Below are 25919 nucleotides of genomic sequence, written 5' to 3' on the forward strand. Positions count from 1 at the left end.
TTATCAGCTCTCCATACTCCTTTAATATACTCAGCAACACAATAAAAACAATAATAGTCAAAGGTAAAAGGCTCTACTGGTTAAAAATTGTAAAATTTGTTTCTTGAGACATAGAGCACTGGCATTGCTGCCTTAGTTTCACAATCTGTCTCGCTCTACCAACTGAGCAACCGACTTACCAAATCTGCCTAGTAAAACTCACCATACATGCACATAAACTACTTGTAAAGTTCTTTAACCTTTGTTTGGTAAATAAGTAATAAATAAATGTCCAGGGTTTACAATGATGAATACATATAAACCTTTTATTAGTCAAATTGTACAAATAAGTAGGGTTATAAATTTAGATGAAACTCTTAATCTCAGGGTTCTAGGAATGTGCCGGCTTAAAGTAGGCTTATGTGATGTTGGATAGGCATAAGCCTAATGTTCATCACAAGTTATGTACAGTTCTATTTACACTTTTGAAAGAAGAAAGTTCAAATTTTGAATTTAGTAAAATTACAATTTAGGTAAAAGTTCAAAACGGCAAAAGCCAATAGAAATTTTGGAATGTGAGTATTTAGCAAAGTACAAGTTCAGTTTGATCTCACCCAAAAGTTTATGGTAGTCTTCTCCACAAATATATTTCTTGAGGTAAAAATGATATGTATTAAATAATTGAGAACAATCTTGATATTTTAAATACTGTAAAGTTAAATCACCAATTAAAAGTTTTAAATAATCTTCCTGTCTTGCTTCTTCATTACTTATTCTCAATTGAAAAATCTTGATTCTTGATGTTCAATTTCATACATCTGTTTCAACAATTAGTTCACTGGTTTCTTGATGTCACTATTCACTGTTACTTTTATAATTGGTTGGTATTATATGAAGAGTATTTTAATTACATTTTTGAAAGTGAAAGAGAAGAATAATTTTGTAAAATAATTCAAACTGTATAAGTAACTTCCAGTGATTATAAATTTAGCTTATTAAATAAATGACAGTGTTTGATGAGAATGTGAAATATGGAAATTTACAATAGGTGGAACCTTTTGCCCTTTTACTGCATGTAAACACATGTGATAATTTAGAGGTATTAATTTAGCTAATAGTAGGCCTAGGTATATACAAATTCAAAAGTAAACAATGAGGATAATTTTGGAACATCTCATACTGTCACATTTCAATGATGTTTTCCATTGCCAAACAGGACTTCCTGCCAAGGATGGCCAAGGAGTATGGGTTCGAGTACGAGTTGGTTCAATACAAATGGCCTCGCTGGCTGCACCAGCAGACGGAGAAACAGAGAATCATTTGGGGCTACAAGATACTCTTCCTCGACGTGCTGTTCCCGCTCCACATCAAGAAGATCATCTTTGTGGATGCTGATCAGGTACGTTTTAGCCTTTAGTAAGAAGATAAATACTATGTCTCATTTGTTGACTGTTTACAACAACCCTCCTAACACAATGATGGGTTTCAGGTCAAGAACAGATCTTATAGCCATCAATCTGGCCCACATTTGTTTATACTATGTTCACAAAATTTAGGCGGTTTGAGGGGAAGCAATTGCAGCCCCTCCACTTCACCCTAACTGTGAAACAACAGCTGATGTGTAAATTAAGCTAAAAATAGGAGTGGGGGAATCCAGGAAACCTTTCCCTTAAACCACCTAAATTTTATGAACAGACTATAATAACCTTTACAACTGTACATAAAATAAGTAAGACATTAGACATTATTTATTTGCACATAACATTCTTTTAGATGTGATAACATATAGAACAGGTGCATTGTCAAAATTGAGCTTAGACTAGAAAAATACAAAGTAACAGGAAAAAAATACCTAGCCAATTTTTTGCAAAGTAAGAATAGATTGATTAATTACTTCTCGTTGTATTTTAGTTACGGTATTATGGATTAAGTAAGCCTACATACTGCCTGGTGTAAACATAGTACATGTCTGTAGATAAGTGGAGTGCAATGGGTGTGTTGCTCGGTTGATTTCTGAACAAATCGGGCACTTAAATCTTTTGCTTTATCTGTTCTAAAAGTAAAAATTAGGTTTATCACTTGGAAAAACATTGTCGTTCAATTTTTCAGCTTGTGTATTTTTATATATAATCTGGCCCTTCCCTTAAAATGTGTGCTCAAGTCTGTGTATATTAGTGTCTAACAATCAGTGTGTTTTCCAAACTGACATTAGTTTGCATGTTACTTACAGATTTGTTTTATCACATTACTCTTTAAATACAAATCCCTTCTATTTACAAAGATTTTAGGTTTAACAAGTTTTGTTTTCCCATAGCTCTGTTTTGTTGTAAAATTGTATTCTTGTTCTTTTAAGGTTGTCCGAGCAGATATGAAGGAACTAGTTGATTTAGACCTAGGAGGAGCTCCGTATGGTTACACTCCTTTTTGTGACAGTCGAACTGAAATGGATGGTTTCAGGTAGGTTGGCTAATTTTGATTCATCTTTTGTTTTGAGTTAAAGTAAAATGACTGTTTTGTCTACTATCCCTCACTCATAACATTGATCAAGACGGTCAGATTGCTGATGCCGTTTATTCATCCTGTTGTTGACAGCTGCATTCTAATGTGTGAGGCTTAAGTTTACACAGTTTAGGAAAGAGATATATACTTGTCGATAGTGTATCAGAAGTCAAATATTTTAAATAACACAACAAGTCTTGTGGTTTAGGTTCTGGAAGCAGGGCTACTGGCGCAATCACCTGCAAGGTCGTAGATACCACATCAGCGCTCTCTATGTGGTTGATCTTAAGAGATTCCGCAAGATAGCAGCCGGGGACAGACTGCGAGGACAATACCAAGCTCTGAGCCAGGACCCCAACAGTCTGTCTAACCTTGACCAGGTAATTTCCATACTTAGATGAAATGCAGAATGCACAAACTCTAATGGGAAAAGTGGGACTCGCACCTACTAAAACCCCTGTTGGTCCTATGGAATCAGGTTGGAACCCACATTCATGCTGATGAATTCATGAGTGAATCACCTGTTTTTTTCAGTTACTGAGAAGTCATCTATACTCCATATTGTTATTATACACGTATTGTACTAAAAATGAGTATCTGAATTTTATTTTAGTTTAGATATGTTGTTACAAGGAGCAACCCTGCTGGTAATAATACAATTATATTTAACTGGTTGGGTAGCTGAATGGTTGTAGTGCTCGCCTAGCAATCAAAAGGTTGCTGGATCGATCTTGAGAAAAGTCCGTAGTCTTTTTGATGGTTCGAAACTGAATCAAGCTGTCCATAATCATTGGTTTAATAAATTATCCAGGCTAATGAAATAGCTGATCTTAGTCAGTAACAAAGCTACACAAATCATTGTAGTTGGCGTCCACATCTTTATTTGATAATCATAATAAACAAGGATAATATCCCATTTGATTATTGGTTATGCTTATTTTTACATTCCTGACTGTTTCAATGCTGTACATTCTATACATCACTTTATGCTCTCACAATTTTTCACTTACTGTTTTACTAGTTGTAGTAAAAGTAGGTTACAAATTTGCCACAAACAAAAGGTTAGTGAATAAGAAAGAGAATGGTATTTTACAGCAGCTAATTCTGTTGGTGGCACAGTTGAAATGTGATTTGTCAACTGTGTACTAATTCAACTTTGGAATGGGATGCCTACTTTTTAGATCAGTCAAATGTTTAATCTAATCTATGTTTGTTTCCTCCACAGGACTTGCCCAACAACATGATACATCAGGTGGCCATCAAGTCTCTGCCTCAGGAGTGGCTGTGGTGTGAGACATGGTGTGACGACCAATCCAAACAATCGGCTAAAACCATCGACCTGGTCTGTGCAGTAGTACTATGTTTAGTTTATAAATCACTGAGGTCTTAAAACAGAGCCTTAAAGCCATAGTAGTTTTTGTTTGCACATTTTCTTGCCATTTAACTTTAAACATTATTTGTTCATCTCATCGTAGGTTCGCTTGACCTACTTTGTTCAACTTCCTGTTTTGTTTCCTTGTCAAATTTGTTCACCAAGTTATCTGTAACTGAAAATCTAATATATAAAATTCTCGTGTCACAGTGTTTGTCTGCAAACTCCTCCGGAACGACTTCACCGATCGTTATGAAATTTGGTGTGTAAATTCTGTAGGTATGCAAATCGGACGTAAACTATTTCCCGTTTCGAAATTCTTAAAAGGGCTCCGCCCCAGTGGCTCTGGAGTTTCCCATGTTAACCTTATGAGAAATGGAATTAATGAATCTTAACGGCTGTTTCAATTAAACAAGTTGGTTCTGTTCTATGATGTTCAATAGCATTAAAGTTACAAGGATTACCAACAGGGTGCAGCACTATTATTTCTTTTACATTTATGACAACAGCTAATTTGCAACCAAAAGGTGAGTGAGCGTAGCGAACGAACTTCAACCTGGAGGCGAGTGAGCGTAGCGAACGAGCTAACCTGAAGGCAAGTGAGCGCAGCGAACGAGCTCCAACCTAAAGGTGAGTGAGCGTAGCGAACGAGCTCCACCCCAAAGGTGAGTGAGCGTAGCGAACGAGCTCCACCCCAAAGGTGAGTGAGCGTAGCGAACGAACTTCAACCAGGACGTGATTGAGCGATGCGAACGAGATCATCTTGAAAATTAAACGTAACGGTACTTTCTTTCCATCGGTCTGTCTTAGGGGAAACCTATAACTTAGGCGATACGAAGTTCGCCGGGTCAGCTAGTTATTTTTATAAAAAAAATATATTGTTGTATAATTTAGGTCAAATTAAACAATTTATTAAGCCTTTAATCACAACAGGAAATAGGCGATGTCAAAGAATAGTGGTACTAATTAATGGAAGTATTTCACAATTGTATAGAAATTCTTGAATGAGTAAAAATGGTTGTAAATTAAGCCAATTTTCTGCTGAAAAGGTGGCATGTGTGTGTTTCTGAGTAGCTTTTGAATGCACCTCAAAATAAACTTATCCCTTTAACCAACACTTAATCCCTTATTTTCATCTTTAAAAACACAGCAGTAACCACTGTAAGGTGCTGAGTACTACCACTACAATGTGATATACCAAACTGTATAAACTCAAATAACATAACAATTTTTTTATGAAGTAACACTGTAAAATTTAAATTTGTAACAAAATGTATTAACACTTAAAATTTACAATGTCGTTCATTTACAGTGTAACAACCCACTGACCAAGGAGGCTAAGTTGACAGCCGCCATGCGTATTGTAGAGGAGTGGAAGGATTACGACGACGAGATCAAGAGGTTACAGCTCCGGCTCGGAGCTACAGACGAACACGAAGAAGAAACTGTGACACATCAAACACCAAGTAAGCTGCACTATCTCTAATACAGTTTTATTTTTGTTAATCCCACATTGTTACTGCTAAAATTGCTTCAATCTAGTCGTAAAAAAACAAAACAAAACTTATCATGACTTGTATATTGGTATCTCTTCTGGTTGAATTCAAATTCATCACAAAACATTTTCATCTTCAAGATTTGTGTTCCTCTTGAAAAAAAGAATCCTTGGAGATTGTTTTTAGCGAATTTTCCTATTGGGAAGTAGCTATTACCGTAGTTGTCACGGTAAGACCTAGGCCTGGGACCGATTTACTTTTTAATTTTGATGTCCCCACAGGCAAAAAACACCTTCCATTCAAAATGTATTGTATATATATATATTAAGAATGATTCAATTCCAAAAGTCGATTTACAAAATATTTTTAAGCATTTCATACTGTATGAGAAAAAAAAATACATGGCTCAAAGAGTTTTTCATCCTCCCTCACTTTTAAAATTGAGTTTTACGTTAAATCACTTTTGATCTAGTGGCAAAACAAAATAAATCAATTGTCTGGCCAGCCGAGTGGTTATATTTCTTGCCTCTAAATCTGAAGGTCGCTGCTTCCTTTCAAAGGAACAAAAGGTCGACGTTAGCTAGTAGCTTTGACGATCAATAGAACTGGACATTCCATCTTGTAGCTTTTTAATCAAAATGTAATTGTAGAATTGAGCCACTGTCGGTACACTGATGTAAATTAAATTACCAATGTCTGTCAAATATGCCATCTTTTTAACCAAATCAAACCCACAGCACAGCTTATAGTAAGCCATAGTATTTGTCATGTCTTTCCAACTACCATTATCAAAAACACAGTAAATATAATTTTATACTTAGTGCCTTCTGTGAGTGGCTAATTTAACTTTGTCCTATTTTGGTAAAACTAGGCTACAGCTGGTCCATACAATTGGGATGTATACATCAGCATTAAAAGGTTAATGCTAGTAAAAAGACAACAAGAGTGAAAATTTAAAAACGTACGTTTTCATGTCCCTGGCATTTTACTTCCTAGCTACTGGATTTGTAGTTTATTATTATGTGTTTTAATATTTTTTGGGATGGGGGCAACATGTTACACACATTTATTTGGTTTTAAATAGGTTCTAGGTATTTTTTTCGTATTTTTAAAGTCTCGAAATTCACGACCATGACGTGTCCCTAGGGTACATTTTCCAACTTTCACGCTGTTTTTAGACTAATTATTCATGCAGCAATATATAAAGCCATATTTTTATGTCATCAATGGTTATTAAACTTACAAAAAAGGAGCATATTATAATTTTATTGTCATTGCAAACTGACTACCATGACATAATAAGTCTGTCCCTCGATTTGGCGTCACGACCATTTGGGAAAATTTTTCAACTTTGGAGCACGACAGTGGCAAGCCTCGCGTTGATGGAGTCAGTTGGTTTTAGAGACTAGTTCGGGGTGTACGTCAGGATTGTAGTGCCGGTCGTTTCGAGTTGAAAGGAGGAATTACAAGATTAATACAGGAAAGGTTGTGTTTTTTGTAATTTTGATGTGTCCATGACCGTACATAGTCATTCGATGAAGTAGACATGGTGTTAATTTTTGTTTATAAGATATTTCAATTGCTAGATTAACCTAGAAGTCCACTTTGTATCCTCGAACATGAGGTGCAGAGCTACCGCCAGAACAGAGCCAAATAACACGTAATTTCACGACCAAAGTTTCACGACCATCGCGGGTTTTTTCACGACCTATCCAGCCTTATGGATTATAGTGTGTTTGGTCGTGACAATAACTTTAATATAATTGTAATTTGAACAGTTTAGTTCAATTGAAACACATATTTTTATTATAACTAATAGTATAATTAAAGGATTGTTTAGAAAGATTTAGATTGTTTTATAAAATTCACGACCGTACCGCTTGTCCCTGACCATCACGTTTATGATTTCTGTCATAAAAATTTCAAAAATTAAAATATCGTCATATTTCAATGTTTTATACACAAAAGAAGCACGCCTCTATGCAAACATAACGATTTTTCGGGTCTCAGGTAAGTTTTTTCGGAGTTATACAAACTTAAAAAGATTTTATTGGCTTTTTTTCAATTTTTTTGAGTTTTTTATTTTTTTCTAGAAAGACCAAATATACTTAAAGCTCAGTGACCTTTTTAATGTATAATGGTCATAAAAGTAAATTAGTTTATAGCAAAACATAGTTATAAAAATAATATTAACTATTTTTAATATTCATTTAAACGTCTGTTATGGTCGTGACAGGATTTTGTGTTTTTCCACTAAAGATGCTCTTTTAAAAAAAAACTACCAAAGATATTGCGTTACCATGGACATTTTATGAAACTTCAAATATTAATGAAATCAAAAAAATAATAAAAGTTTTGAAAAAAGGGGAAAAAAATTTGCAAAGTGTGTTTCCTGAAAACGTACGTTTTTAAATTTTCACTCACAAACGTAAAAAGTGCCAAGGTAAACTCACTATAAAAAATCAAACAATGACAAGTTGGTTTGTTTCACACACAATATTTCTGTTTCAGGCCACAGAGAACACTCCGAGTTATGACACTGCAGCCTCAGTCACGCAACTTCGCCGTTTGTTCGTCTCACTCCTAGCTGCTTTGTTTAAAAAGCAGTTTTTATTTACTCTGATGAATTGTCCGGTTTGTTTCCTCATTGTATGATGTATGATTTTCACCAAGTCATCTGCGACTGACACTTTTAGTATGTAAAGATTTTTTTAGATACTTATAGTACGAACATTGTTTTAAAGTGATGAACTGTTTATAACTAGTTTAGAAATTCTGTCGAGTGTTAAGATTAATATTTATCAAGACTTTCCTGTAAACAAATATTCTTTATTCTGGTCTTTACGTTCATTAAGTAGCTAAAAGTTTGTGTTTGAAGGATCTACCCAAGTGATTGCAGATAAAACAGTGTGATTTTGGGATAAAAACTCTTCTTTATGTATGATTGAAGATTTCAAAAAATGCTGTGAAATTGGGCAACATAAATTTGCTGCCGCATGCACTGAGCATGGGCGCTTTTTTTATTGTTTCCGGTATTTACAATTCTTGAGAATTCTCTCTGTACACACATTTAGAATACTACTTCCCTTATTCTGAATTGCATTGTTATAAAAAGTTTACCAAATTTAAAGTTATATTTCCCAAGTAAAGGTGATTTTATTGCAATTCTTAGACTTCATCTGCCCAATAACTCTTTTTTGTGCCATAATACATACTTTTAATGTTATAGAAACACACATGGTTGCAAGTTGCAATTTTTTGGAATAATGTGGCATAATCTAGAAAAGAATAAAATTTGATCTTAATCTTCCTCCTTAATAGTTGATACAATAATTCCTGATGTGATTTTTGATTACCTTTAGGAACTATAAATATACAGACACTGAAAAATAATAATAATAATTCAATCTTCTCACCTATTTTCAACCATCATTATTTTATGACAATGTCTGTAGGGTTTTTTGGGAGGGAGTGGGATTTATTATTGATCTAAGGGCACCAGCATAAATTAATTTAATTACTTCCTCCATTTCATCATCTCAAAAAATGTTTAGTGACAATATAGCAATCTTTCAACAGGGTATGTTATCCTTTTAAACAGTTATGAATGATATTTTTCACGGAAAGTAGCTGTTTTCTATGACAGCTGATATCATAAAATGTTATCAAATGATATCAAAGAAAAAATTTTTTGTCATACTGCACACTGCAGCAAAAGCAGCTGTTTTTAAGACATGCGTTGCGGGTCTAAAGTAGCATTTTTACCTTTCGGATTAAAAGGTGTTTTTAGCTTCTGGGGAGTCAAAATCAGCTGTTGTCATCTCAGTTGTAAATTTAGATTGTAAACAATGGCGTTTATCGAAGGTATGTATTGATTGTTAAATCAGGCGTAGTTAATTGTTTTCTTATGGTAAATAGTTCAACATAGATGTACACTTGCACAATAGACCAAACGATTGAATCACTTCCTGAACAGCTGCTTCCATTAGCAAACTAAATTGAAAACAAGTTAGATGTAGTTTTGAGATGTTAAATGAAAACTATTTGTAGTTTGTTCAAATAATGGTGCAATATGACAAAAATTATAGTCCATCACATGGTCATTAAAACAGGTAAAAGTGTCTTTTCAATTCTCACTCCCACTCATTATTTGACCTCGGCTTTGCCTCAATCGTAAAACTGGAGCTCGGGTTGAAAAGAGTCACTTCATGTTAACCTGTTATTTTTTTCTATTTTTTAAGAAGTCGTGATGAAAAGTATTGTTCAAAACGTTTGCCCAAAACCTAAAGTGATGTACTGGTACTTGCTCCAATTATTCCCGTACTCACAAGTGAGGCAGGTGTACCTGTAATCGGCTTTGCCTCACATAATATGAAATTTGAGCGTGCATCGTAAAATGCCACTTTATGTACTTGTATAAAATATACTATGTATTTATGAACAAAGAAAAAAATCAATCTAGAGAAGCACCAATTTATAAAATGCAAAGTGATGCATTCCTAAGAAAACTCATTTCATTCAAAGAACTTTTACCTTAGAAATTATTAAAAATTAATATCTGTGATAAATTCTTTTATTTAAGTACGTTCTTGTACTTCTTTAAAAAATTTGTTTGTGTTTAAAGTTGTATCATGATTATTTTTCAGTAGATATTAAAATTTTTGAATCCATTGCATTTTGGTTTTATTGCAGTACCTATCTGTTTAGTGTAAATTTAGTATATAAATTGCAAGGGTAACTAGTAAACGTTAGGTTTAATGACTGCACTAAAAATATTTTAAATATTTATATTTTTTTCAAAATAGATTTAATTTTTGACAGAAGCTTTCATCAAAATGTAAGAAATCAAAAAAACAATACAATATCCAATTGGGCTTTGTATGTCCTAAAAATATGAGAAAAGCAAACTTTCACTGCTCAGTGCTCAGACAGGTACGGATTGACCTGGTTTACTTAAATATTTTTACAAAGCATCAAGGTTCAAAGTTAAATTTATTAGTAGCTTATTTCACTTATCAAACTCTATTGAGTTTTACCTGTATGGTTGATTTAGACCCTCTTCTGATCCTTCCAGAACTGTTCAACATAATTAGGTCGTATTGCTGCATACATTTATTGTTTAGTAGTCTACTTATAGGTCCTGTTTGTTTAAAATGGCACGAGGGAAAGGCTTTCAACAACACCTAGATTCACACCACCAGAAGAAGCTAGAGCTATTAAATTTATCCAACGGATTTTGAATGACTGTACCAGTACAAAATAACAATACCCCCGCCGCAGTAAACCTGCAGACTAAGCGAATTTCCATTTCCCTGAATGGATTTACACTAAAATGTCTCCTTAAAAATATCACATTTATTCCCTATTTAAATAGAATCAGTTTAAAACATACTTAGGTTTGCTGCAACAGGGAGGATAAAAGTGTTTTTTATGTAAAATGTTAATAGTTAGTAAGAAATAAAAACAATTTCCAAATTTGGGCAAAATATGTTTATAAACAAGCAAACTACAACAGTTTACTTATTTTCCATAAGAATAACATGGGAATGTTAAATTTAAAATTTTTTGGAATTTTCTCCGTAACCATTAGGCGCATTATAACGCTTCAATATACTAAATTATTTGTTTTTTTAAGCTCTACAAAATAGTTTTGAAAGAAATTGCAAAATTTTATGTTTTTTGGGTCAAAAATGGGAAAAAACCCATTTTTACCCTATAAACCCCCGTCCCATGGTCCGATCATGCTGGTTTGCGAACTCGTTTCAATAAATGTAGGTTTACATGTTTGTACCAAATTTCATCAAAATCGGATCATTTTTGCTCGAGTTATCGCGCTAACGGACACATATCTTCTTCTAATATATAAAATTCTCGTGTCACAGTGTTTGTCTGCAAACTCCTCCGGAACGACTTCACCGATCGTTATGAAATTTGGTGTGTAAATTCTGTAGGTATGCGAATAGGAAGTAAACTATTTCCCGTTTCGAAATTCTTAAAAGGGCTCCGCCCCAGTGGCTCTGGAGTTTCCCATGTTAACCTTATGAGAAATGGAATTAATGAATCTTAACAGCTGTTTCAATTAAATAGCATTAAAGTTACAAGGATTACCAACAGGGTGCAGCACTATTATTTCTTTTACATTTATGACAACAGCTAATTTGCAACCAAAAGGTGAGTGAGCGTAGCGAACGAACTTCAACCCGGAGGCGAGTGAGCGTAGCGAACGAGCTAACCTGAAGGCAAGTGAGCGCAGCGAACGAGCTCCAACCTAAAGGTGAGTGAGCGTAGCGAACGAGCTCCAACCCAAAGGTGAGTGAGCGTAGCGAACGAACTTCAACCAGGACGTGATTGAGCGATGCGAACGAGATCATCTTGAAAATTAAACGTAACGGTACTTTCTTTCCATCGGTCTGTCTTAGGGGAAACCTATAACTTAGGCGATACGAAGTTCGCTGGGTCAGCTAGTATATATATATATGAATATAATATGATATATATGAATTTGAAAGGATGGTGTTTTTGACCTCTAGGGACCTCAAAACAAAAAAAATAATCGGTCCCGGGTCCAGGTCTTACCGTGAGTACTACGGTAATAGCTTATTCCCTATATGGGAAATTCGCTAAAAGCGACGGAGGTGAGGAAAGAGTTCTTGTGTGCATGCTCATTGCTCATCCCACTTGCCACGCAAATTGACACAATCTATTCTGTAGTTTACAAATTTTAACAATTAATGTGTATAAATCTTGTAAATGAAGCTCTCTCTCTCTCTCTCTGGGTTTGCAAGAATTCATGTGTAGCTTCGTGAGCCAAAAAATTGAAAAAATCTTCTGGAGACCACCACACTTCCATCTCCTTTCTTCCAAGTCAGTTTTATAAGGTTGAAGACTTGAAATGATTTTTAGTCACGCTACTGGTGTTTTGCACAACTATTCCAAATTCAGTTTAAAAGCAATATGAACTATTTAAAAACATAATTAAAATCATGAAACTGCTTCTCAACTAAAATTATTAGCTACCAAGGTATCTCTTCTGTAAGGACTAGGAGGTATGACTAGATACCCCCGCCACAGCAAACCTGCAGACTAAGGAAATTTCCATTTGCCTGAATTGATAATTATAAATTCCAATTAAATCTATTGAAATAACATTAGGATAAATGAGTACCTAGGTTTTGCTGCTACAGGTAGGCTAATAAAGTGTGTTAATTTAGTAGGATATTAATAGCTTAGTAATAAGTTACTAAATATAAAATACAATAAAGAAAAAAGGTTTAATGATTTTAATTGAATGAAAGTTATGAAATGTGAGATGATCATTTTAGATAAATAACTGCCCAAACCATCTTCTATACTATTATATAAAAATCTAATGGTGTCTGTCTGTATGTGTATTACTAATAGGTGCAAAAACTACTGAACCAACTGGGCTTAAAGTTTACAAAAATATAGCTACCATACCAAGGACCATTATAGGACTATTCGCACTTCCGATACTGACCGTGGGCTTTGCCCCTTTGGCTTTAAAAGTTCTGAGGTGAGGATTTTAAAAGTAAATATTGGTTGGTCTCCATGGATGCAATGAGAATACTCACAATGTTTACATTTGCTTTGACATTTACATGTAAACAAGAAGAACTGCCAAATTGCATATTTCACATTTGAAGACAGCTGATCCAATGAAATTAAATATAACATTTCACACAATTATGTGGTTGGTTTATTTAATCTAAAAATGTATCAAAAATCATTTTTTCAAAACTGTGTCAATGATTGATAGAAATAAAAAAAATATTCGTAAAGCGTTGCTGTATCAACTTAGGCTCTGCTTTCGATTTTTAAAGTGTCTCAAGTGTTATTAAAATAATGTTATTGATATATTTTCATGGAAACAGTAAGAAAATTACAATGTATAGATGTTTTGTATGAATTTGTTAAATAAATTCGAACTGCTTAACATGTGTTAGATTAACATCACATTGTTTTTTTTTTATATGTATATTTAGGTAAATTTAGTTATTGTGTTTTGCTAAACCTATGCTTAAATTAAACTAAAGAATATCATCAATAACTAAGTCGTCGTTGATTTTTGTGTTCTTAAATCTGTTGTGTAAGTGTAACTATATTTAATTATCAAATGGTAATACAAAATACTCTTATTTTTCTTAACATAACTTTCAGTTCACATTTACTTTATTTGATAAATTTATTATTTGTGTTGGGTCCGCGGAATTGGCTAACTCTGGAACTCGCTAACCCCATGTTAAACGCCCTATCTTCAAATTTGGTCGATGAGAGGAACTCGCTAACTTGTTCGGTTTCGGAATTGGCTAACTCCGGAACCCGCTAACCCGCTCTAGAGCCGGGTTAGCGAATTCCGTCCTCGTACGGAAGTCGCTAACTCGGTCCCTCGGCGGAACTCGCTAACTCCCAATCAGAAGCCTCTCGCGACGTCCAATGGGAGCCAAGCACGAAGATTGTTGGCCAGTGTTGCCGAAAGTGTAGTACCTACGATCGTATCGGTACCATAATATCGTATCCTACGAATAATTAGGAGTAAGAGCAATGTAATCGATAAAATAAATATATATTCGAAAGTATGTTTAATATAATTCTTATGAATACTATTAGGGTGGAAAATGCATTATAGTCTTGCCATAGACTAACCAACACAAGTAAACATTACATCCCATTGTACATTTTGAAGATCGTTTTTCGCGTCTAGTTCATGTCCAGTGACACTGATCGCTAGTGTCGTCAAAATTGTGTTTCTATTCTATTATTTTATAGTTGATTTCATGATTTGTTCTCTACTGTTTGGTTATATAACTAGGGGACGTGTTATTAGTTATGATTAGAACGTTTTATTTAGTTAAACGAGGTTTTAAATGACTGAAAACAAGAAACAAATTGTAAACAAAACACGACCTTCACAGACATTGCACCGGACAGAACTAACAATAAAATTGTCTTCAGCAGATCTATAAGGATGAGAAATGTACTAATATAAGGGAGTATGTTTTATCTATTGTCTTCTTACTTAAATAGTAGTTTATTGGGATGCAAAAAGATAGTACTGTACATTTAATTTGGATCTTTTACAGGTTATGAAAACTTGTCCTTGATAGGTTATAATATTTGTTTCTTTAAAGGCCTATATTATATCTGTCGTGCGAGTGTTAACAATAGTTTGGTTCTTCGTAATATTTCTGTATTTATTACCAAAATAATTCCGAATCATAGTATTAGTAAACAAATAAAATAGTTTCGATATTTTTGTATAGCAGGCACATGATATACCTAGGTACATTAATGAATAACGAAAATCTAAAACGTTAACACTCTATTACAATATTGCGTCTTTACTTTAGCCAAGAAAATCTATATATACAGCCAAAAGTACCCATGAACTTTTGAGAAAACTATAAGTCACACCCCCATAAACCATATACTTAAAATGTTCGTCATGACGAGAAACCTTGCGCAAAATTGTCCATTTTTTCATAAATTGCCCTTTAAGGTCATAATTGCTTCCCAAAGGGAACTTTCCATATACCTTATGTTAAAAATACCTCAGCTGTTCTTATTTGTATGTTATTGTTTGTAATGCTGCAATCTGTTTTGTTTATTTCAGCTTAACTTAACCAATCAATAGTTTTATTAATACTTATGAAGTCAAACTGGTTGAAGCCCGTGGGTAACAGCTAGTTAATTTAAATGTTGTTACATTATGATGTTAGGAAACATATGATCTATTAACCAAAATTGAAGCAGTAATGTAATAGTCTATCCTATTCGAGGCAACCAACAATTAGACATTGTAAAAAAGCTCCAGTAATTGCCGTAGACTTTAAGGACCTTGAATTTTGAGGATTAACTTCCCGATAAAATTTACACGTTAAACGTCATTACAGAAATACATTTTAGTAGTGTTAAATATATTATTAAATAGAGCTATTGAATATAAATTAGTATTAATCAGTACATTATAAAGTGGTAATGTATTGATGGATTATATTAAAAAATAGTCTATGCAAAAATACAATTTGTAAATTTCTGTTATCGTAGGCTATTAGTGTAGAACGGGTCATCATCTTAATTTTGTTTGATTAATATTAATTTTACGTCTTTCATTACTTTTGAAAAGTCTGGAGTTTTTATGGTTCTAAATGGACCCAGGCGTTCTTGTTTGCTATCATTTTGATGAATGGTGGCCATAGCTAAAATTAGCCGATCTTATCCAACAACAAAGCTATTGTCTATTGAGTAGCTCAGTACCGGGGAACAAGGAACCGAGCAATGGCTTGATATAGTATATTTCGATTGTAAAAGTAATATAAAGGAAACTTAACACTAAAATCAGGAATATCCGTCAAGTCGTCGATTAAGAATCGTGAAATAAAATAAGCCTGTCACGTTTTAATATAAGAATATTATATATTCTTCTATTATTTACTAGTGGGGCTTAGGTTTATCGTCTAAAAACTGTTATTAAAACATGTAACATTATTACTCAATAATTCAACAAATTTTTGAAATAATTAGGCAACTAGCTTTTACTAGTAGGCCTACAATGTGTTGGTTTAAACTATTAGGTCTAGATTTACAGCTATTCTATAAATTGTTATGAAACGTAGCCTATGTCATATTTTTTCACGGATGTTGGACGATTCAACGACGAACCTTTAATTTTAAATTTATGAATTAGTTATGAAAGTGGTTTTGGTTTATTACGACATCACGATGAAATTTGTTTTCCGTATTTGAGAACTTGCGTGTATTATAGCTTAATTTCATGGAAGTATAATTGGTACTACTGGATAATCAATAATTTTTCATATTCTATTTTTTCCTATAATACTGGCATTTATATTTAAGATCGAAATCATAAACATTTAATTGACCGTTGTACAGTAAAATGAAAAAAAAAATTATTAATGATTTTTTTAATTGCTTTTTAATTACTTTGGGCTAGGTAGCTGTTAAAAGTGGAATTGATAACAAAAAACAATAACATTTACTGTATCTTTATTGACACTGACATTTTGAAATACAATTATTTCGTCGTACAAGGTTGGCAACGCTCCGTGCAGTGGGCGCGGCCGGGTTAGCGACTTCCAGAGTTAGCGAATTCCGCCGCGTGACATAATCGAGTTAGCGGGTTCCGGAGTTAGCCAATTCCTGTCTGAGACGGTTAGCCAGTTCCAGAGTTAGCCAGTTCCGACACACGACCGAGTTAGCGAGTTCCTGAGTTAGCCAATTCCTACGTCTCTTTGTGTTTTACCACACCACTGATTAAAATAAACCAAGGAAAATATCATAAAACTAAGCAGTCCACAGTGTTCTTTTGTTTCTAAAACCAATGAAATATCTGTTACTATGTTTGCCCAGTAAGTGTGAAAAAATGTAAAGGCAATGAACGATAGAACTGATTTAAAGAACTGGTTTGTATATTAAGTTGTTTGTTGATATTTTTGTAGAGTAGAATCTAAGATGCAATGAAACATATACTGTATTTGCCAAATTAAATTTTTTAGTCCTTGATGCTTTAAAAATTATATTCGTTTTGTCTGCTGTCTTGAATGCTAAATTATTTGTTTGAAATTTTTTATAGTATAGATATAGTTGCTTTAACATTTCAAAAGACTATTGAGGCACAACAAGATAAGGCAAGGATAAGATTAAGGGCTTAGATAAGGCACAACAATATTTCTAAAGTTTATAATAGCTGACTTAGTTTTGCTAATGATTTATTGTGAAGGAAAAAAAATTGAAGATGGAAGGATTTGTGATTTAATATGAAGAAGAGTGAAATTGAAAAAATGTTAATTTAAGTTTAATAATTAGTATTTTTGCAACTTCAAAATTGAAATTGAAAATGTCAAAAAATAAAGAAAAAAGATATGTAACTAAGGGAGATGAAAGTAAATCAGGTATTTGAAAGTTGTATTCAAGATTTGGCCAGTTTTTCTCATATCAGCCTACACTAGATTTAAAATTAATCAAAACCAAAATGGTGGTATCCACTACTTTCTAGATTTAAAAGTCATAACTTAAACATTTCTATTAAGGCCATAAAAGTTGAATTTTGTTTCTAAAAGCGTTGGCCGATGTGTAACTATTATATGCAGCAGATTTAAAGATTAAAATGTTTCTATTTTGTGTCCTCTTCCCTTTGCAAAGCACGGGTACAACAGCTAGTAAAACATAAAACACAAACAAGGAAGGTCTAACTTCTTAACACTTGTTAAATTTGTGCTTGGGTATCAAAGCTTTGCAAGAATGTTTCTTATTAGTATCGAAGCGAAGGAAATAAACAGAACAAGTTTAAAATAGGAAAACAGATGTTTTATTCAACCCTACTGGGTTAAAATAATAAATAAATTGCTCCCTCATGTCCACCTTAAAATACAAAAATCTCCTAATAACAGTTTAATAAAAAACTCTAATGATGTTGTAACCTAAGCTACTGACATTTAGATCGAATCTATATCTTTGACGCGACAACTGTTTTAACACTGAAAATATATATTACTGACTCGTCATTTAATATGCAAGTTTTTCGACGGACATTCTTCATTTTATCTAGATTTCGTGATTAAGACTGTAAAGTGCATTAAATATACCTTGTACCTTAATAAAATGAAGATTGTCCTGAGAAATAAGAATCGTTGCACACAGATCCATGTTGGCACAGCCTCTCCACTGACACTCATGTCCACTGTCATAACAACTCAACCCACCTAACACAACTCGCTAAGATACTTCTGTGGATAAAAAAATACATTTTTAGTTCCAACTAGTTTGTGGGGCTCAATACACAATACTTGATTCTTAATTCAGTTTTAAATACCATAAAGATGACTAAGTTTAATCTTATTCATTGGCTCATGTATATGATTCATGCCATGTACAATTTACAGTGAGATATAAAAATAATTATTGAAGACAACATCAAGTAAAAAAGAATTTTTTTAAATATCCTAAATTTTAAAACTAAAATGTTTTTGGACATAAAAGGACACTCCGCTTATTGAAAACGAAACTATAAAAATATACTAAACGAAATAAATACTCTTATCGCGTCGTATTTACTGTAATGGTATGAAAACTTAACAATCACTCATGTGAAATGAACTAACCTAAATATCGCACAGTAACCTTTACAGCCCATCTGATCTTTGATTTCCAAAATTAATGACAACTCAATATCCGGAACGAGCGCGAGCGTTCCCACCATTGGATCTGTCCGAGTGTCCGGTGCGGGGAAGAGTTATAGATCCACGAGGAGGAACAAACAAAGCGGCGGTGGAATGAGAGAGGACAAGCCACCAGAGAGATGTTACTGCTCCCACCAGTCGTGGCCAGACGAGGTGTTGTTGGCGGAACTGTTGTTGCTGGAGTAGTTGTTGTAGTTGCTTCCTCCACCTCCACCGCTGTAGTACCCTGTCACACACAAAAATCACTGAATATCCAGACAAAGAACATAATTTTAACAATGAGAAATGAGTGGGTTACATAAATAATCCAAAAAGTACAACCACTACATAGATAACTGCGGTGGATAACAAACTAATTTGTATATTTATGTTCAGTACTTAGTTAAAAATAAAATAACTACGGTAAGTTAAACACCCCCGCTGCAGCAAACCTGCCGACTAAGCAAATTTCCATTTGCCTGGATTGATTTTCAATTAATCTTTTAAATTAACATTTATGTTTAATGAGTACCTAGGTTAGCTGCTACAGGGAAACTAATAAAGTGTTTTTTTAAATTAAAATATCAATAGATTAGAATGAAATAAATAAATCCACCAAGTTTAATAAAAATATATCCATAAACAAGCCAACTACAACATTTTACAATATTCTCCATAAGAATAACATGGGAATTTTTAATTTTTTAAATTTTCTCCGTAACCAATCATTGTACAAAAACACTTTGATATACTAAATTATTTGTTTTAAAAGGTCTGGAGAAAAATTGATGAATTTTGTGTTTTAAGGGTTAAAAGTGAGAAACCCCCATTTTTACCCCATAAAACCCTGTTCCCATGGTCCTATCATGCTGGTTCGCTAACTCATTCAAGTTTATCCCGCCTTACACCTTCAAACCAAATTTTATCAAAATCGGACAAAAGTTACTCAAGTTATTGTCCGTCCGGACAGACACACACACACACACATATCTATAATATATATATATATATATAGAAAAATATATATACATTTGAACGAATGGTGCTTTTGGCCTCTCGGGAGATCAAAATGTAAATCAGTCCCGGGACTAGGTCTTACCATGAGACCTACGGTAATAGCTACTTCCCCATAGGGGAATTCGTTAAAAGCAGAAAATATCCTTGGTTGAAGCGGATGATGTTTGCATTTTCTTACCCAGAAATTTGCTGGAAATAATGTTTTGAGAGTCATATTTTTCATGGGCTATGTTGTTTAGAAAACAAATTATCCTTTCTTTCCTTTATTATTTAGATGTGATAGCTTTTTGTAGAAAATTTCAAACACAATCGTAAACTTTTGTGAAGAGAATTTTTTTAAATTCCATTTAACAATTAGTTTAGCATTAGCCTATCGCGAGTAATAATTGTAGTGATACACTACAGTTTCAATTTAGGAAGTTCTTTGAGGCTCATTCATGTTCTATTTCAATAATTGCGCAGGTTGGTCTTACCTCCTCCTTGCCCTCCGCCATATCCTCCCTGACGAGAGTTGCCGCTGCGGCCACCACCCCCACCTCCACCTGGGTTCTGGGTACGGTAGTCCCGGGCTCCAAACCCACTGCTGAACCGGTTACTGCAACAACCAAACAAATACCTTAGCCAAACCTCTAGGGAAAAACACAATATTGAGGAAGTGACTGTTATTAAAGAAAACCCCTTCTTAACCAAAATGAAAGGGTTGAGACCGTTTCGGGTAAATTTTCGGCTAAACCATGGTTCAATGGTTTTATGGCTATTTCGGTTCAAATAGGTCTAAAACATTAGGGTTTTTTCTGATGTTTTAAATACTGCCGTCTCAAAAACTATTATTAAAATACTTGACGGTTGTTTTCTGAACTTTATCCAATAACAGACACTACCACTGATGAGTCAATATTTTTGTTGGTACTGACCCCTTGGAGCCGCCTCTGCCACGAGACATAGGTTGCCGCACCTCTCCCGCCATGTCCTCTAACCATGCAGGCACCTCCTGCTTCGTCTCCACCAGCAGCTCCAGCAAATCTCTCACTAGGTTCTTGTTTTTGTCGTTGAAAAATGATGTAGCCGTTCCTGCACAAGAGAGACATTGATGAAACCTCCTTCCCAGCCAGTTACTTTGGCTGGGTTTGTATTGTGTAACCTTGATATGTACAAAAGCCACACTTAATGATTCAACATGCTGAAACATTGTATTCACTATTTTATACTAATCCTGATGGAAAAACAACTGCTATAATTCATAAAACAACAGAAAATGCCATGAAAAATTAACTTTAAGCATAGAAGTTATAAAAGCGTTTAACATTAGCAGATCTTGCTATTTTGAATTTTGGATTAGGTCTAATGCATTCCTACTAGGGATGGACGAGATTGGATTTTTAGTTCGAGACGAGACGGGACGAGATTTTTCCCTTCTCATACACAACGGGAAATGCACGTTCAAAATTTTTACCTGATTTTGTAACATTGTTAGATGACTGTTTAAATACAAAAATAATGATAATAGGCAAGAATATTTACAATCTTTTATTAAAAAACATCAGCATAACATTTTTTTATTAATCACGCCTAACTTATTAAAAATGCCTACGATTATGAAACATAGTGATATCAGTTAGGATAGAGTTCAACTTATCCTAAAATAAAATAAATCATAAAATAAAAGCAATATTAATTTTTTTTAAATAGTTACTTGTTTTGACTTTTTATAGTAATAAAACATTCCTCACACTGCTTACACTTAACAAAACTTCTCAAATGTTATTAAAATAATATTATAAAATAATTAAAGTAATATTTACATTTAAAGAATTAATTAAATAAGAACGCCTTCGCAAAGGAAACGCAACTACAACACGCTCCTGTATTGCGGGTATTGCATTGACTTTCTGCAGGCGTTTTTAATTTTTTTTTTCTCTTCGTAAAATATCTCGGCCAAAAAGAAATCTCGTCTCGTGTAACGAGATTTAAAATTTCCCGAAAATTTCCTGAAATTTCGAGACTTGACCTTCCCTAATTCCTACTACAAATTAAACAAATGCATAAAAAAGTGTTGTATACTTTAACTATAAGGTGAATAACATAAACTTTAAGGGATAGGATTCATAAAATTTACCTGAGAAAATTAGAAACTAAGGGATGGCTTATGGATGTACGATAAAAGGTATTTTGCCTTGGAAAAAAGTTTCACTAAATAGAGTAGACTAGTGCACCTGTTGCTCGAATTCGAGCAATTGCAAAATATTAAAGGCGTTTTTTTTTTACGAATACCGGTAACAGTCACAATTTCCGTTGACAATTAATAAGAATCAACTCAAATAAAATGTAATCAAGCACTCCACTCCAGTAATCGTAACTGGAAACGAACTCACTCTGAAAACGAACGCTCACTCCACTCCATCTATCGAAACTGAAAACGAACTCACTCTGAAAACGAACACTCTTGTATGTAACATGTGTTTACTATGAACAGCTGTAATTATTACAAACTATTCGTCTGTTTAAGTAAACAAAATCTTTTCTTCATAAGAAATACATTTCATTTTTAAGAGTTGTTAGCCTCCGGATTACGTTTGAATATTTATAATGGTTTAAATACCTGCATTCAGTAATCCATCATGCTGCTTGTGGCAACTATAGTTTCGGTTCACAGGGAACCATCTTCAGGCGGTACAAGGCGTCGTTATTCACTTCCATATATGAAGGTCGTCATAAGTACATAGAACACGAACGCACGAAAACACACATTGACACGAACATTTAACATTAAAAATACCGAGTACTCGGTATTTTTAATGTTAAATGTTCGTGTCAATGTGTGTTTTCGTGCGTTCGTGTTCTATGTACTTATGACGACCTTCATATATGGAAGTGAATAACGACGCCTTGTACAGCCTGAAGATGGTTCCCTGTGAACCGAAACTATAGTTGCCACAAGCAGCATGATGGATTACTGAATGCAGGTATTTAAACCATTATAAAGAAATACATTGGTATTTTGATTGCCTGTGGGGCAAAGCCCAAAGACTTTTATTACAGGAATTTGTGAAAGGGGGCGTCTGTCTACACAAAAAATACTTAATTTTGACACCTCGTTTGTAAAAATCCGTCAATTATTAACGGAGGAGTAGTGTTTCGTAGAAATCGCCTTCACGTATTATATATAAGGATTTTTGTCATGTGAGATAGTTCGTAATATCCCTAAAACACCATAAACAAGCCAGCCACATGCCTTTAAGTAAAGACTTTTAATTGAGCAGTTTTTCATCACTTCCATACTGGTTAAAACACAGTATTACACACGATATTGTGTTAAACACCTTAAATTCCCCACCAGTTTTATGTACATAGCTTTCTTTTACAATATGGTTACTATGATTAATGCCTTTAAAAACAGTGGTATAGGCCTACAACATGTAATAGATTGGGATTGGTTTACTACTTACCAAGGTTACCCATTCTGCCAGTACGTCCAATACGATGGACGTATTCCTCCACATCGCTGGGCAGGTCAAAGTTGATAACATGCTTCACATGAGGGATATCCAATCCTCTAGCCGCCACCTGCAAAAAACATTAACACAGTTTACGAAATGGAGAACAATTTGTTCATATGTATCAGGGATAAACTGCGTCCTAGTAAACTAATCACTCAAAAATGAAGAATTTAAAATTTAAAAAAAATTTACATGGGCCTTATGGGTTGCTATGCTGGTGAAAAAATAACAACAAAATAAACAGAAAATCAAAACAAATGGAAGAAATTCCAATCACATGTTTCATTTACAGCGTGGGGTGATAATACATCCTGTACATTACATATTTTTGGTTGAGTTTTTGACCACTGGACAACCTCTAGTATGTATTAATAAACAACCCCTTAATCCTAGAAACTTAACCTTCACAAATAAGTAACCTTACACTTTAAGTTTAGACTTGAGACCATGCTAATTGTCAAATAACCAGTTAGTCAGGCAAAACCCTGAGAATGTTTAGAAGACTTACCGCAGTAGCAACTAGGATGGGTGTCTGGCCGGAGCGGAAGCGTCGCAGAGCAGCCTCTCGCTCGGGCTGGGTGCGATCACCGTGGATAGAAGTGACAGGGAAGCCGAGCTGGTCCAGATACTCTTCTAGAGAGTCGGCTCCCTTTTTGGTCTCCACAAACACCAGCGTCAGTGACTCTGGAGCTGGGATATAAAACTTTGATTAGTACATTCCATCAAGATTGAATTGTCTTATACTCATGTATAGTAAGTGTTCATATACATTGTAAGTAGTACAAAATTAGTTTCAATATCTATAGTAGAGTATTTTTAATGCAATCTCTTCCTTAAACTGGTCTATTACAAAAACAAGTCCTTTTGAAAAGTAAGATGTGTGCTCTTAGAAATTATAAGATTACTTAGTATCAAGAAAGAAGTAGCGGATAGCCTACTCATCTAAAAAAAGGCTTCTAGGCAGTTAATAGTACACAATAACAAATTAAATTAAACTAAACCAATAATCACCACTCAATTAATTCTCCTCTACCAACTGTATGGGCATAATATAAAATTCATTGTGTTGTAAACTTTTAATTAGTGTTCTATCAACTGCATGGATCTTGGTTTAGTTGGTTGTGTATCAATACCTACTTCCTCAATATATTCCTTAACATGTGGCGTTCATCCAAAACTTACACTTAAATTTTAGGGTTCGCAAGGATTAATGACAACCATTTCCTCTAATTTGTACTGGAATTTAAGAGCACATAGTTTTAGTATATTGAAACATAATTAACAAAACCAAATTTATTGAACTCACAAATCAGACTAAACTAAAATGTAAACAAAACATAATAATATAAACAGTCATCTGACAGATGTTATAAATAAAACATATGGACTTATTTCTTGATACATAACAATAGTACACTATTAACATAATTCCCAGCACTAGGCCTACTATTCAAAAAATTCAAACTTCACACATGGTTTACTGATATACTTAAAGATTTATTACATTTGGAAATCTACGATCTTACAGGGATGGTTTAGTTGGATAGCATTGAGAAGGTCCAGAAGAAAACTGCGTTTGTCCGACTCTTCGACCCAAACCACCTTCTGAGTGATGTTCTCTGAGGTTGATCCCACACGGCCAATGGCAAGGAAAATGTAGTTGTCCAAGAAATCTCTTGCCAACATCTAAAATAATCACAATCTCCGTATGAAAGCCATCCAGAGAAAATATATCATTGTTATGATCTAATTAAAACTAATGGGGAAAAGAGTACCCATTACTTTAACGATTAATTTTTAACACCATGATTATTAAATAGCATTACACTAAGTTCTATACTTTTTTGTCCAATGTGTAAAGGGAGCTTTTCACAACTCAAAATTTCACCAACTCCGATATTAAAAGATTAAAATAAACAGAGCGATTAAATAAACTCCATATTTCACCAAGTTCAATAGAATAAAATTTTAAATAAGCATCGTTACTAGGGGTGTGTGATGCAGCAATTTCTTTTCGATTTGATGAATCGATGCTATTCAAAGAACTTTGATTCGAATCAATGTGATTCGATTTGATGCAGCAGGGCATGATTTTCTTTCAAAATTATCAACATCTTTTCTGTAATGGATCATATACCTTAAAACTAATTTAAAGTAAACAAATGCACTGAATAAAATGTTTTATGAACAAGAGGATAGATGCTGATCTAACCTCCTGCTGATGGACACTGCAAATTTTATGGTTGGCTTAAGAAAATCCAGGCTTCACTGACAATTTGAATAAGCCTATACCAAAGCAATTGTTATTATTATTATTGACCTATATTAAAATAGAGTTTTTTTGACATATGATGTAACTTTATTGCCACTTTTATATTGTTGGTTTCCAATACTTTGGGTTCATTCTTAGGATCAGGACAAACAAACAAAAATTGATCAGTGTTTATTGTATATTTTATACATTATTACATGATATGTAATAAATAGATGTGAAATTAAAAATAAATATTGAAATTAATAAAAGTATGTGTTAAACTCAACGATATAAACAACTCATGGATCGCTGGCTCAGTGTTGGCCGCGCGGTCGAGCTTCCCCCACCATCGACTGGCAGAAGCCGACGCAGCCCATACATTCACCATTATAAAACACACTTTTTATTTGCTGCTCTGTTGAAATTTATAGGGATAAAATATTGCTAACGCTTGTCAAACTCTTTTTACTAGTTAAACCTTTTGGGTCTGTTTTGTTTCTTGCAGAAAATAGCCCATCTGGATTCTTTAAAACTACAAATTCACTAAACCCGTTTTGTAGATGTTTTTAGACAACTGATATGGCTAGTTACAAATTGTACATGGTAAAA

General features: G+C 33.9%; 2 protein-coding genes across 4 annotated transcripts in view; one reads left to right on the forward strand and one right to left on the reverse strand.

Annotated features, from left to right (window-relative positions):
* LOC128991488 (UDP-glucose:glycoprotein glucosyltransferase-like) overlaps positions 1–10016 on the forward strand; it is a 39030-nt gene extending 29014 nt beyond the window's left edge. For all 3 annotated transcript variants that reach the window (XM_054414409.1, XM_054414410.1, XM_054414408.1), the window contains exons 22-27: positions 1196–1378; positions 2333–2436; positions 2687–2858; positions 3704–3820; positions 5163–5316; positions 7858–10016. In XM_054414409.1, the coding sequence (XP_054270384.1) occupies positions 1196–1378; positions 2333–2436; positions 2687–2858; positions 3704–3820; positions 5163–5316; positions 7858–7883 (756 nt within the window). In that variant the 3' untranslated portion in view covers positions 7884–10016. The remainder of the gene's footprint in view (positions 1–1195; positions 1379–2332; positions 2437–2686; positions 2859–3703; positions 3821–5162; positions 5317–7857) is intronic.
* Positions 10017–17669: 7653 nt separating this feature from the next.
* Positions 17670–25919, reverse strand: part of LOC128991570 (ATP-dependent RNA helicase DDX3X-like) — a 30253-nt gene continuing 22003 nt past the window's right edge. The window contains exons 11-16 of the mRNA XM_054414580.1: positions 24583–24742; positions 23565–23746; positions 23006–23123; positions 20474–20630; positions 20033–20154; positions 17670–18789 (exon numbers count right to left, since the gene is read on the reverse strand). Of these exons, the coding sequence (XP_054270555.1) occupies positions 18686–18789; positions 20033–20154; positions 20474–20630; positions 23006–23123; positions 23565–23746; positions 24583–24742 (843 nt within the window). The 3' untranslated portion in view covers positions 17670–18685. The remainder of the gene's footprint in view (positions 18790–20032; positions 20155–20473; positions 20631–23005; positions 23124–23564; positions 23747–24582; positions 24743–25919) is intronic.

The sequence above is a fragment of the Macrosteles quadrilineatus genome, unplaced genomic scaffold (assembly GCF_028750875.1).
Source record: "Macrosteles quadrilineatus isolate MER2022 unplaced genomic scaffold, UCM_ALF_1.0 Scaffold_4__1_contigs__length_99947679, whole genome shotgun sequence".
Lineage (NCBI taxonomy): Eukaryota > Metazoa > Arthropoda > Insecta > Hemiptera > Cicadellidae > Macrosteles > Macrosteles quadrilineatus.